The following is a 13,632-nucleotide window of genomic DNA, read 5'->3' as shown; positions in this document are numbered from 1 at the left end:
TGAGCACTAGGTTTTGGCAGAAGACAGGAACAAGGGGCAAGTGTAGGCCAAAGTCTTTGCTGGGGTTTCTGTGGGAAAGGCAAGGCAAGGCAAGGCAGGGCAAAATGCATAGTTTAGGATTGGTGGGTTTGAATAATTCCAGGGTGTGCTGGGCTTTCGAAGTGGTCTCTGGTTGTCTGCTCTCTGGCCCTGGGGTGATTTAGGGCAGAGAAAATGCTGGTTCAGTGTGTGAGAATTAGATAAGGAGGTGGCCAGAGGGTGGACTTGGGATTGGTTAGTTTGTATGTGAAAGATGGGCTTCAGAGCAAGGCCTTTGTTATTTCTAAGAAAGGGCTAGACTTGGGAGGGGCCAGGAAGTATTTTTAAGATGTCAAAACACCCATGAAATACAGAAAAAAAATTAATGCATGTATTTTAACTAGCAGTGTATAAGATCATGTATTTTCCCACAGTAGGAGTATGATCTATATTTCTTTTGTTATTTCTCTTCTGATTATGTTTCTCATTCATTCTCTAAACAACGAGGAATAACTGCTTCTGATGTGCCACGTACTTAGACATGTGAACAAAACAGACAAAAACCTTGTCCTCAGGAAGCTTACCTTTCAGGAAATGTATAGGGCCCTTAGGGAGGAAACCACAGAACTTGAGAGAGACAAGAAGGTAAGAAGGGTCTTGCCATATCTCTGTGTCAGCTTCAATTTCTTTCTTTGGTGTTTTATAGTTTTCTGACTACAGGTCTTTCATCTCTTTGGTTAGATTTATTCTTAGGTTTCTTATTTTTGGTGCAATGGTTAATGGGATTGTTTTCTTTTTTGGGATTTATTTATTTTTATTTTAGAGAGAGAGTGTGCACATGGTGGGGAGGGGCAGATGTAGAGAAACTGAAGAAGAATCAGAGAACAGAGCCCACCATGGGGCTCCATCTCAGAACCTTGAGATCACGACCTGAGCCAAAACCAAAAGTCATATGCTTAACCTACTGACTGTGTCACCCAGGTGCCCCAGTGGGATTGTTTTCTTAATTTTACTTTCTGCTGCTTCATTATTGGTGTATAGAAATGCAACAGCTTTCTATGCACTGATTGGTAAACTGCAACTTTACTGAATTCATTTTTCAGTTCCAGCAGTTTTTGGGGGGAGTCTTTTGGGTTTTCTATATATAGTATCATGTTGTCTGCAAATAGTGGAAGTTTTACTTCTTCCTTACCCAGTGTGGATGACTTTTCTTTTTTTTCTTTGATTGCTGTGGCTAGGACTTCTAGTACTATGTTGAGTAAAAACAAAGTAGCCATCCTTGTCTTGTTCTTGACCTTAGGGGAAAAGCTCTCAGTTTTTCCCCATTGAGGACATTAGTTGTGATAGATGGCTGTGCGGCTCAGTTGGTTAAGTGTCTGCTTTTGGGTCAGTTCATGATCCCAGGGTCCTGGGATCCAGTCCTGCTTCTCCCTCTGCCTCTGCCCTCTGCTTGGGCACACACACATACTCTCTCTCTCAAATAAAATCTTTTAAAAAAGGATATTAGCTGAGGGGTTTTTTAATATGTGGCCTTTATTGTGTTTGGGTGTGTTCCCTCTAAACCTACTTTGTTGTTGTTTTTTAATAAAAAATGAATATTGTACTTTGTCCAATGCTTTTTTTGCATCTATTGAAATGATCCTATGGTTCTTACCCTCCTATTGACGTGATGTATCATGTTGATTGATTTGCAAATATTGAACTACCCTTTGAACCCAGGAATAAATCCTATATGATGGTGGGATGATTTCTTTAATGTATTATTGAATTCAGTTGGGTAGTATTTTAATGAGAATGTTTGTAACTGTGTTCATCAGGGATATTGGGCTGTAGTTCTCTTTTCTAGTGGTGTCTTTTAAAAAAAAATATTTTAATTATTTATTTGGCAGACAGAGATCACAAGCAGGCACAGAGGCAGGCAGAGAAAGAGGGAAGCAGGCTCCCCGCTGAGCAGAGAGCCCGAAGTGGGGCTTGGTCCCAGGACCCTGAGATCATGACCTAAGCTAAAGGCAGAGGCTTAACCACTGAGCCACCCAGGTGCCCCTTTAGTGGTGTCTTTATCCAGTTTGGGTATCAGGGGAATGTTGACCTCATAGGATTAATTTGGCAATTTTCCTTCCTTTTCTAAGATTGGAATAGTTTGAAAAGAATAGGTAATAAGTCCACTTTAAATGTTTGGTAGAATTTGCCTATGAAGCCGTCTGGCCCTGGATTTTGGTTTGTTGGTAAATTAGTTCCTTCATGTTTGTTATTAATTGTTTTATGTATTTGGGTGCTCCTATGCTAGGTGCATAAATATTTACATTTGTTATAGCTTCTTTTTGGATTTCCCCTTTCTTATTATATAGTGTCCTTCTTTGTTTCTTGTTATAGTCTTTGTTTCAAAGTCTGTTTTGTCTAATATAAGTATTGCTACTTCAGCGTTTTTAAAAATTTATTATTTATTAGAGAGTAAGATAGGGAGGGGCAGAAGGTGAGGGAGAGGGAAACTTTAGCAGCAGACTCTGCATTCAGCATGAAGCCTGATGTAGGGCTCGATTTCATGACCCTGAGGTCATGACCTGAGCTGAAGCCAAGAGTTGGACATTTAACTGACTGAGCCACCCAAGCGCCCCTTGGTTTTCTTTTGACATCCATCTGCATAACAGGCCAGCTTTGACATCCATCTGCATAACCTCTGCATAACAGAGGTTTCTCCATTTCCTTACTTTCAATCTACAAGTGTCTTGGGCCTAAAATAAGTCTCTTGTAGGCAGCATATAGATGGGTCTGTTACCCTGTATCTTTTGATTAGAGCATTTCGTCCATTTACATTCAAGGTAATTATCAATAGATATGTATTTATTACCATATTGTTACTTATTTTGTGGTTATTTCTGAAGATTTTCTCTGATCCTTTCTTATTACTCTCTTCTGTTTTGCTGATTTTCTTTAGTGATATATTTGGATTTATTTCTTTTTATTTTTGCATGTTTATTAGTGTTTTTAAAAATTTTTATTTTTTAAAATTTCTAAAGAGATTTTATTTATTTGACAGAGAGAAAGAGAGAAGAGGGAGAGAGGTGGACAGATAAAATAGCAGAGTGAGAGGGAGTAGCAGACTCCCTGCTGAGCAGGGAGTCCAATGCAGGACTTGATCCCAGGACCCCGAGATCATGACCTGAGCTGAAGGCAGATCCTTAACTGACTGAGCCACCCATGTGCCCTATTAGGTTTTTTTTTTTTTTTTTAAGATTTATTTATTTATTATTTGAGAGAGAGAGAGAGCATGCACACAGGGAGGGAGAGGCAGAGGGAGAAGGAGAGAGAGAACCCACAGCTGACTGTGTACTGAGCAGGGAGCTCAATGCAGGGCTCAGTCTCACAACCCTGAGATCATGACCTGAGCTGCAATCAAGAGTTGGACACTTAACCAACTGAGCCACCTGTGTGCCTGTTATGGTTATCATTAGGTTTCTATGTAAACTCTCCTTCAATAGCAGTCTACATTAAATTGATGGTTAAGTTTGAATCCATTCTTTTCTCATCTCCTCTCTATATGTATTGGTATGTATTATTTTGTATGGTATGTATTATCTATATGTTTTGGTATGTATTATTTTATCCTTTTTTTTTTTTGGTGAGTTCCTTGATTAATTTTATACAGAAATATTAATTTTTATTGCTTTTGTGTTTCCTACCTTTATAACATAACTTTTGGTCTCTTCTTTCTTTCCTTTTTTTTTTTTTTTTTTAAATTAAGGAATCTCTGTATTCAATGTAGGACTCAAACTCATGATCCCAAGATCAAGAGTTACACGCTGTAATGATTGAGCCAGCCGTGAACCTCTGGTATCTCCTTCTACTCATGAATTCCTCTTTAATATTTCTTGCAGGGCTAGTTTAGTGGTCGCAGACTCCTTTAGTTTTTGTCTGTCCGGAAAAGCCTGAATCTGTCTATTCAGAATGACAGCCTTGCTGGATAAAGTATTCCTGGCTGCAGATTTTTCCCATTCAGCAATTTAAATATATCATGCCACTCCCTTCTGGCTTTCAAAGTTCTGATGAAAGATCTACTAGCCTTATGTGTTTTCCCTTGTAAGATACCAACTTTTGTCCTGCTGCTTTTAAGATTTTTTTTTCCTTACCACCATACTTGTCCAGTGTAATTACATGTCTTGGTGTGGATCTGCTTTTGTTGATTTTGATAGGAGTGCTCTGTGCCTCCTGCATCTGGATATCTGTTTACTTCCCCAGATTAGGGCAGTTTGCATTATTATTTCTTCAAATAATTTTTTCGCCCCCTTGTCTGTCTTCTTCTAGGACTCCTACAGTGCAAATATTAGTACATTTGATGGAGTCACTGAATTCCCTGTCCTTGTTTTGTGTAACTTTTTTTCTCTTTTGTTCAGCTTGATTATGTTCCATTACTCTGTCTTCCGGGTCACGAATTCATTCCTCGGCTTCTTCCATCTCACTATTCATTCCATCAAGTGTGTTTCCCATTTTGTTTATCGAGCCCTTTATCTCTGCTGTATTATTCCTTTATCTCTGTGTAAATGTCTCACTCATCTTCCACTCTTTCGCAAGTCCACTGAGAATCCTTATGATCATTGCTTTAAATTCTCTATTAGGCATGTTAGCTTATCTGTTTTGCTTCGATCTCTGGCCATGGATTGTCTTGTTCTCTGATTTGGGATAAATTTCTGTCTCCTCATTTTGTCTGCTTCTCCATGTCTGTTTCTGTGTGTTAAGAAAGTCACCTAGGTCTTCTTTTTTATTTCTAAGTAGGGGCTTGAACTCACAACCCTGTGCTGAGATCAGGAGTCAGACGCTTACCCAACTGAGTCACCCAGGCACCATGGTCTTCTGCTCTTGAAAGTAGTGACTTTATAAAGAAGAGGTCCTGGAGTGCCCGGCAGTCCCCTGTTTATCAGAACTTGGGATTTTAGAAGGGTATCTAATGCTTATACCCTCCTGCTGTGTTTGAGTCACTTTTCCGTTTAGTGCAGGCATCTGCACTGACTCTGGTGTAGTGAGGGTATGCTTGTTCTCTGTGTTGTTTGTGGGACTCAGGCAGGCCAGCTCTGAGGGGACTGCCTGCTAAGGAACTTGGTATTGGGGTAGTGGTGTTAGTAAAATTTCTGTTGGGGCTCTAGTTCTATGCTGGATCCCCCAAAACGCTATGGCAGCTGAGGGCTATGTGCTGGAGCCAAGGAGGGTGTGAGGTTGGGTGTGGGGCAGCAGCTGAGCGAGTCCCACAGAAGCAACTATATACCTTGTGGTACATCAGGGTGTGAGTAGGGTCTAACTAGATTTGCCCTGAGGGGGTGCTTGGCTGGCTGTCAGGGGAGCGTGCAGCTCTTGGTCTCAGGATTGGGGGTTTGAGCCCCATACTGGGTATAGATTACTTTAAAAAAATGTAACAAAACTTGTGCTGAGCCCAGGGTTGAAACTAGTGGGCTCAGAAAAGGCAGTCACTGTGTGTGGGGGGCCGGTGGCATGTTAGGTCCTGAGTGTCCGTGCGGCACCACCTCCCACGTCCCGCAGGTGGCCCTGTGTTCATGCTGGGGGCGGGGGGAGGAAAACGGCACCTGCCAGCTCCCTCATTTTTGAAGTCCCCTAACATATCTGCAATCAGTATGAACAGATCTGTCTCCTGTTTCCCCAGCATTGCGTAAACGGCTGTTTTTATGTTGCATCTCCAAGCAGGCTGCTGTGCCTTCAAGGGTGGAAACCCAGCTATCCCTTGCCCAGGGCTGAGTTAGTTGACTTTTAAAGCTCCAGGCTCCAAGTCCCACTGGTTTACAAACTCATAAAACTCAGCTCCTCTGATTTTTAAAGCCAAACCTTATGGGGATTAACCTCCCCCATGCGAGCTCCCTGATACCAGGGCCCATTTCTCTGCCCTCTCCCGAGGCACAGCTGCCTCCATCCCATGGCAGCCTCCCTCTACCTTTCTGACTTTCCTAATCTTTCAGATGCAGTTCCTTCTCTGTGGTTAGTCGTGGAGTCTGTTCTGCCAGTCTTTGGATTGTCCTCCTGTTTATTGACTTGGATGTGGATGATATCTAGTTGTAAATGTGGGACAGGGAGAGCTCAGGGGCCTCCTATGGCACCATCTTCCCAAGCTCCTGATGATAAGCTGTGTTCTTTGCATTTTTTGTATGAGCTAAATGGGGGTAACATGAAGCAGCATTTCATTTATGGTTTTCTTGCTTTCTCCAACTGAGCACCAAATACACTGGTTAGGTAGATGACAAATGGGCTACTCAGAATCTAAAACACTTCTTCATAATGCTATATATTCACGAAATATCCAAATAAGTCGACTGAATATAAAGACAATTCTCTAAATACTGCTTCACCAAAGCTATATTGACTCTATTGAGTATTAGAAGGAAAAAAACCCAATATTATTTTTATAACATTTTTAATAAGCTATCATTTTCTTACATGTACACTAGTAAACTTAAAAAGACAAATATTTACTACCAAATGTTAAATACTGTACAATTTATAAAAAATATAATTTTTAAGAATTTGGAGTAATAAAGGGAAGAAACCTACTTCAAATGGATAAAATAAGAAAATTCTACTTCTCAAGAAATTTAACTAGAAAGACATTTCCCATTTGTCTAAGGGAACACTAAAAACTTTACTGAAGCCAGAGACACACTATTTTTTTTAAGCTTTCATCTACATAGCTTTAAATAAGCCTTAAAAATTATTTTCCAGTACATATACGGCTGCTAAACAGAGTACATGACTGCAGGATTGACTGTGCTAGCATGGGAAATCATAAAGAACAGAGATAAGTCTCTTTCATCTTTGTATCTTCAGCTCTAGCGTAATGCCTAGCTTAAAGTAATGTTTAAGCAATGCTTGTGGCTTTGAACTGAACTGGGAAAATACACATTTCTAACTTTGGTCCAATTTTCATTCCACATTAAGCATTAACACTTGAAGTACCTGAGTAGCAGTCCTGTTCTTTGGCCCTTGACCTTAAACATAGTATGTATGGTAAGCTAACACACATACACTTTCTCCATCAGCCTTCTGACAGGATCCTCAAAACTGAACCATCATGTGACTGAATTTTCTCTTATGCGGTCTGATTCTTTGCCTTGGATAAGTTAGTATCAGTGTGCAAAAGTAATGCATTTTCAGTGCAGGATAAGAATGTGCTTTTGAGTAAGAATGGAATAAAGGCCTTGTTTTTCCATGTTTTAAATAACAGATACATAGCATCTTATATTATGTCATAATTAGCAATTTTTAGACACTGAACATAATACACTGTATTACAATGAAATGTGGTAGGCTTCCATTTTAGGAGCAAAAATAAGTTTCACATGAAAAAAGATTTATTTTAGATTCACATAAAATACATTTAGAATAAATCTAAATTTTTAGCATTTAAACAAACACAGAGGAGCTTCAAGATGTATAGTCTCCATGCTGTCCAAAGAGGAAGTACAAAAAGCTCTTTTATAATTATTGATCATCACCTCGTTGCCTTAAATTTCTAGATTTTCCATTTTCAAGTCTTCTCTTCTTAAAGACTGGGGCCACTCCATCTGCCATGACTCCAAGAGAAGTGACTGTTTTTTCTTTAAATATTACTTTGGGTTGCCCACCAATATCAGGTTCTGAACTTGACACATATTCATTTTCGGTGCTCGGAAGTTCCAAATCTACCTCCTCACTGAAACAAGAAGTAAAAATAAAACCATTATCTGACAGACTTAAGACAAACTTTTACATAACCTCCGAGTCTACTAAAGGCCCAAGATCATCTTTCTAATGACAGTGAGAGGTTAAAAATCATTTCAAAGTAGGCAACTACTTAAAGATACACATTTTATAGTATTATTTAAGATAAAGAATACTTACTTAGGTGGCTACATGTCTGGGAGTTTCGTCTATTTTTTTATTCCTACTGCACAGAGCATGTATCATCTAAGGCAATGTTTGTGCTTATACATGACCAGCAGTACATGTTACAAAGATGGGTAAGTTATTTGTGGAAGCCAATCTTGCCATAAACTGTTGACAAGGACTCCGGGGGCTTACATAGCACAAGGTGAAAACCATAGGATCCCACCACCATCCTATGGTAGGTGACTCTACAGGCCTTTTGCCTAGTACTCTTTTTCTAAGAAGTAGTCCTTCAACCACCCACGTGGTTAGTAAAAATAATTAGCTTACTAGTCTAGACATTAGTACCTTATAAACATGAATCTATGATAGTACCCCACCCTCTCCACAGTTAATTGTTCCCTGAAAGAGCAACTACTTCATGCCACCCCTATCAGTTCTACCCATTAGCTTTTTGACACGGCCAAGAAAGATCATTATGTTTAATTCTGTAGTGGTTAAGAGTATAAAATCTGTGGGGAACTACATCTCCTCCTATTTAAAGGAATTCTGCAATGACTGAGAATATAGTTGGCTCACAGAGAAAAGCAGCAAAGCGGGGGACAGAGAATACTGTCAATGTTTCATTACTCCAGTAACTCCTGAGACTCAGCCCAATTCTTGCCCTACCCATAGCTTGGTAGGTAGAATCTTCCTAAGAACCTCTGAATTATTAACCTTTTTTATTTAAGGTAGCTTAAGTTTCTATCACTTGAAACCAAAAGATAGTATTTGTTATAGACTAACAAATAAACATGGGTTTATTTCTGTGTTCTCTACTCTGTTCCCTTGATCTGTGTCTATTTTTGTGCCAGTACCATACTATTTTGATCACTATAGCTTTGTAGTAGGTCTTGAAATCTGGGGTTGTGATACCTCCAGCTTTAGTCGTCTTTTTTTTTGTAATTAATTTCTTTTCAGTCTAACAGAATTCATTGTTTATGCACCACACCCAGTGCTCCATGCCATATGTGCCCTCCATAATACCCCCACCACCTGGGTCCCCCAACCTCCCAACCCCCGCCCCTTCAAAACCCTCAGATTATTTTTCAGAGTCCATAGTCTCTAATGGTTCATCTCCCCTTCCAATTTCACTCATCTCCTTCTCCTCTCCATCTCCCTATGTCCCTCCACAAATAAGTGAAACCATATGATAATTGTTGGTATTTTGATAGGGATTACACTGTATCTGTAGTAGGTTGCTTTGGGCAGTATAGACATTTTAACAATATTATTTCTCCCAATCCATGATAATGGAGTATCTTTCCATTTGTTTGTGTTGGCTAAGACTTACTAATATATGCCTATTTGGTCCAATTATCTTAAAAGTACATGATAACAAATTTGATTCCCTCAAAGAAAGACTATCTAGAAAGATCTAAAGCAATAGTACTGCAAGATTTTTTTTTATGTCCCATCGTACATATACATGAATAAAAACAAAGGTTTAAAAAAGTAGGTTTCTAGGCATAGTAATTACTTAAAAATAAAAACTTTTTAAAAAAAGTTATCTTGGGGCACCTGGGTGGCTCAGGTGGTTAAGCGTCTCCCTTCAGCTTAGGTCAATATAGTTACAGGGATGTAAGTATATTGATCAAGCCCTGAGTCGAGCTTCCTACTCAGCAGGGAGTCTGCTTCTCCCTCTGCCTCTCACCCTCCTTGTGCTCTCTCTATCTCACATAAATAAAATCTTAAGTAAAAAGTCAGCTCTAGGGGTGCTTGGGTGGCTCGGTTGAGTGGCTGCCTTTAGCTCAGGTCTTGATTCCAGGGTTCTGGGGTCGAGCCCCACATCGGACTCCCTGCTCAGCCAAGAGCATCTCGGGGGAGAGCCTGCTCCTCTCTCTCCCTCTGCCTGCAGCTCTGCTTACTTGTACTTTCTCTCTCTATTTCTCTGTCAAATAAATAAATAAATCTTAAAAAAACCCACCAGCTCTAAACTTAATGCAGGGACTGAACTCACAACCCTGAGATCAAGAGTCGCATGCTTTACCAACTGAGCCAGCCAGGTGTGCTCCTATTTTTTTTTTTTTAATGTAAAAATAGTTAGAAATTCACCAGGATTGCAAACAAAACAAAAACAGAGAATGTTAAGTACAAAAATAACATTTCAAACTAGTAATAGGCAGTTCAAAACTAAAACAAAACTTCTGCTTGAGGAAGAATCTATCTTAGTAGATTATAATGTGATAAACATTTCTTCAAAATCTGATAAGGGAATGCAAAAAATAGGATTCTCACTGGAACAGGTCTTAAATCTGGTTTGTTTTGAAAACATATGCCTTCTAAAACTTTGATTTACTGTATTAAAACTGCATGTTAAAGCCTTTTTGTTTGCTCCGCCTACTTCCCTATTTTCTCTTAGCGTGCCAACAACAGTGCTAGTAGCTAGCAGCCCCTGCAGCTGATGGGAGTATTAACTCTTGGCTTTCTATTCTTTTATTAGAGGAGAGGAAACTGAGGTTTAAAGATATTAAATAACTTGGTCAATCGAACTTATGGAAGTGGCAGAGCTTGAAATAAAATCCAGGTGTGTCAGACTTAAAATTTATATTCTTTCCCCTAGACCAATCTGCCTCCAAGTGAAAGTAATTTTATTAACCAGGAGAGAGATGCTTGATGAATGAAGAATAGTAGAGTTGGTCACTGGAAAAATGACTATGTATTCAAAAAAATTTGATGTGGGAGTCATGTATTTTACTTGAATCTTAGTGCTTTATATTATATTCTGGTAGAGTGATCAAGCTGTAATTTTTTAAATTTTTCCTTTTTTTTTTTTTAAGATTTTATTTATTTATTTGAAGAGAAAAGAAGGGGAAGCCGCAGGCAGAGGAAGAGGGAGAAGCAGGTGCCCCTCAGAGCAGGGAGCTGATGTGGGGCTTGTCCCAGGATCCTGGGATCATGACCCAAGCCAAAGGCAGTCACTTAACCAACTGACCCATCAAGTCACCCCTGTAAGTACTGCTTCTTACGTGGGATTATGGGAAAGATAAGACAGAGAAGGGTTCCATTCTGTGAAATGATGGTTCTAGGAACCAGTGGAGGTTAACAGAAATGGCAGTGAGGCAGGATATATTATGACATATTTAACAGGAAAGAAGTTTGTATTTGAAAGAAAAAGGCAAGAGCCTGCAAGTTAACATCTTCCAGAGAAATGCCTGTTCAAATAATTCTGGGACAGTTACAAAAATAATTACATAAGCACTTCTACAAAACCATAATCATTTCCAAATTCAAAATGCAAGGACTGTAAAGGTTATAGTATCTGAACACAATGTAATAAAGGTAGAACAAACAACCCACCCCCTCCCCAGTGTAGATTTAAAAATGTGAAAATTAATAAAAGGAAACTTCATTTAGAATGGAGTCAGGAGGCCAGCAGGGCAAGCTGTCAAACCCTATTACTCCTCAATTCCAGACCCAACAGGAAAAGAGGGACCTTACACACAGATACCACTTTGCTATCCCAGCAGGAGGAAGAAAGGCTTTCCTCCTCCCCCAGGAACAATCCAGCCAATGAGAGATGGTCACATCTCACTCAGCCAATGGAAAGCCACTATATGTCCACTTGCCAGTTTACTTCAGTGGACTGTTTTGTTTGTAATAGCTTTCCTAACATCCCACTTTTGTCTAGAAAAGGGCATTCCTCGCCTTCTTTCTGCAGATTAGCCTACGTTATTTGTTCTGGACTGGAATCCTCTGCTATTCGTGAGTAAATCCATTTTTGCTGATAAAATAATGGACAGTTTTATTTTTAAGGTTAATACTATTTGGTGATCAGAAATGGGATCCAGTGAAGATCCTCAGCAACTCTGAGGTTGGGTGAGCGAAGACATGATGGTACCTACAGAGCCAAGTGAATCTGCAGCTTACTCTCCAACCCGGGAATTTAAAGGTAGGTTTTCTCCTGGATTTTGAGTGCCATGTTTTGTGTTCAAGCTCCCCAGGCTTCATTTGGGATTGTTTAAAGGCCTTGAGTTTTTCTTGTTTTTACATCTCTAGCAATTACTTCTTTGGCCTTCGGTCTGACTCCTATTAGGACTTGGACTGTTCCTATGCTGGTCTTTGGCCCAACTCCTGTCTAGGTCCAGACTCTGTGCCTACTGAAAGAGTTCTAGCATTCAGTCTGACTCATTTTTGGAACCAGACTGTTACTGCTGAAACTGTGCTGTTTAGAAATTTTCGCTGCTCTAGGGAAAAGTCTCTAAGAAATGGGAGCCCAGTCATCAAAACGCTTGAAGGTGCTCCCTCACCCCCAACGTCCTCTACACCTTTCTGGAATGTTTTGTTTAAAATCTATCATCCCTATGCATCCATATTTATAACTAAATAGATCAACTTAACCAAAAGTAAATCTGAACTTCAGTGGCATTATGGGGAACTCTGAAATCCCCAAACCTGTTTCATTCAAATTTAAATTGGAAGGCTATGACTGGGAAGGGGAGAGCCAAGATGGTGGAACAGTAGGAGTCCTTAATTTTGTCTGGTCCCAGAAATTCAGCTAGATAGTTATCGAACCATTCTGAATACCTACAAACTCAACAGGAGATTGAAGAAAAGAATAGCAACAATTCTATGAACAGAAAATCAACCACTCTCTGGAAGGCAGGACATGTGGAGAGATGAATCTGAGGTGATATTTGGGAAGATAGACTGTGGGGGGAGGGAGCCTCTGTGAGCCAACTACCGGCAAGTGATAGAGCAGCAGAGGACAAAAATCAGAACTTTTAGAAGTCTGCTCCACAGAGGAACACTGCTCCAGTGCCTAAGCAAGGGGTGGGACCCTTGGGGGAACAGTGTGGTCTCAGGACCCTCAGGGTCACAGAAAGACCAGGGGTACTTGAGTGTGCCAGAGCTCCCAAGTATTGTTTTTTTTTTTTAAAGATTTTATTTATTTGTCAGAGAGACAGAGGGAGCGAGAGTGAGCACAGGCAGACAGAATGGCAGGCAGAGACAGAGGGAGAAGCAGGCTCCCTGCCGAGCAAGGAGCCTGATGTGGGACTCGATCCCAGGACGCTGGGATCATGACCTGAGCTGAAGGCAGCTGCTTAACCAACTGAGCCACCCAGGCATCCCCAGAGCTCCCAAGTATTGAAGTCAGGAAGCCGGCTGCAAAGACAGACCTGAGAAGTGGGCTTTTGGCTCCAGGATGCCATAAATTGATCTGTGGCACAGTTGGGCCACTACTCTTTAAGCAGGGACCCCACAAGTGGCACATCTGGGGAGATTTCCCCTTCCTCGCCGGGAAGGAGTGGCATGGGAGTGCACCACGGCAATCTGCTGGCTTTGGAAACTCCAAATGGGGTCGTGTGCCAGAGACAGAAATGCTCGGTCACAGGCCGGGTGAGCATGGAGTGTGGCTGGAGACCAGGAAGACAGGAGTAACTGACTGCTTTTCTCTGAGGGCTCACTAAGAGGGACCTTGAATTCTGAGCTCCTCTGGGGCCAGAGACTGGGAGGCTGTCATTTTCATTCCCGTCCTCCAAAGCTGTGCAGAAAGCCTCCAGGGAGCAAACCTAAGCAGATTACTTAGCCTGGCCCCCGACAAGGGTGGTGCAATTCCACCTGGGGCAGACATTTGAAAATCACTGCAACAGGCCCCTCCCACAGAATATCAGCAAGAACATCCAGCCAAGACCAAGTTTACCAATCAATAAGAACTGCAAAATTCCAGTGCTGGGGAATACAGCACATAGAATTCATGGTTTTCCCATGATT

General features: G+C 40.7%; 1 protein-coding gene across 1 annotated transcript in view; it reads right to left on the bottom strand.

The window, feature by feature from the left end:
- Window positions 1–6,416: 6,416 nt before the first annotated feature.
- The window catches only part of WBP4 (WW domain binding protein 4), a 69,235-nt gene continuing 62,019 nt past the window's right edge, over window positions 6,417–13,632 (bottom strand). Inside the window, exon 10 of the mRNA XM_032315259.1 lies at window positions 6,417–7,705. Coding sequence (XP_032171150.1) covers window positions 7,495–7,705 — 211 coding nt within the window. The 3' untranslated portion in view covers window positions 6,417–7,494. The remainder of the gene's footprint in view (window positions 7,706–13,632) is intronic.

Source organism: Mustela erminea, chromosome 15 (genome assembly GCF_009829155.1).
Source record: "Mustela erminea isolate mMusErm1 chromosome 15, mMusErm1.Pri, whole genome shotgun sequence".
Classification (NCBI taxonomy): Eukaryota; Metazoa; Chordata; class Mammalia; order Carnivora; family Mustelidae; genus Mustela; species Mustela erminea.
Note: the sequence above shows the minus strand (reverse complement) of the source record. Positions and strands in the feature narration are given on the sequence as shown.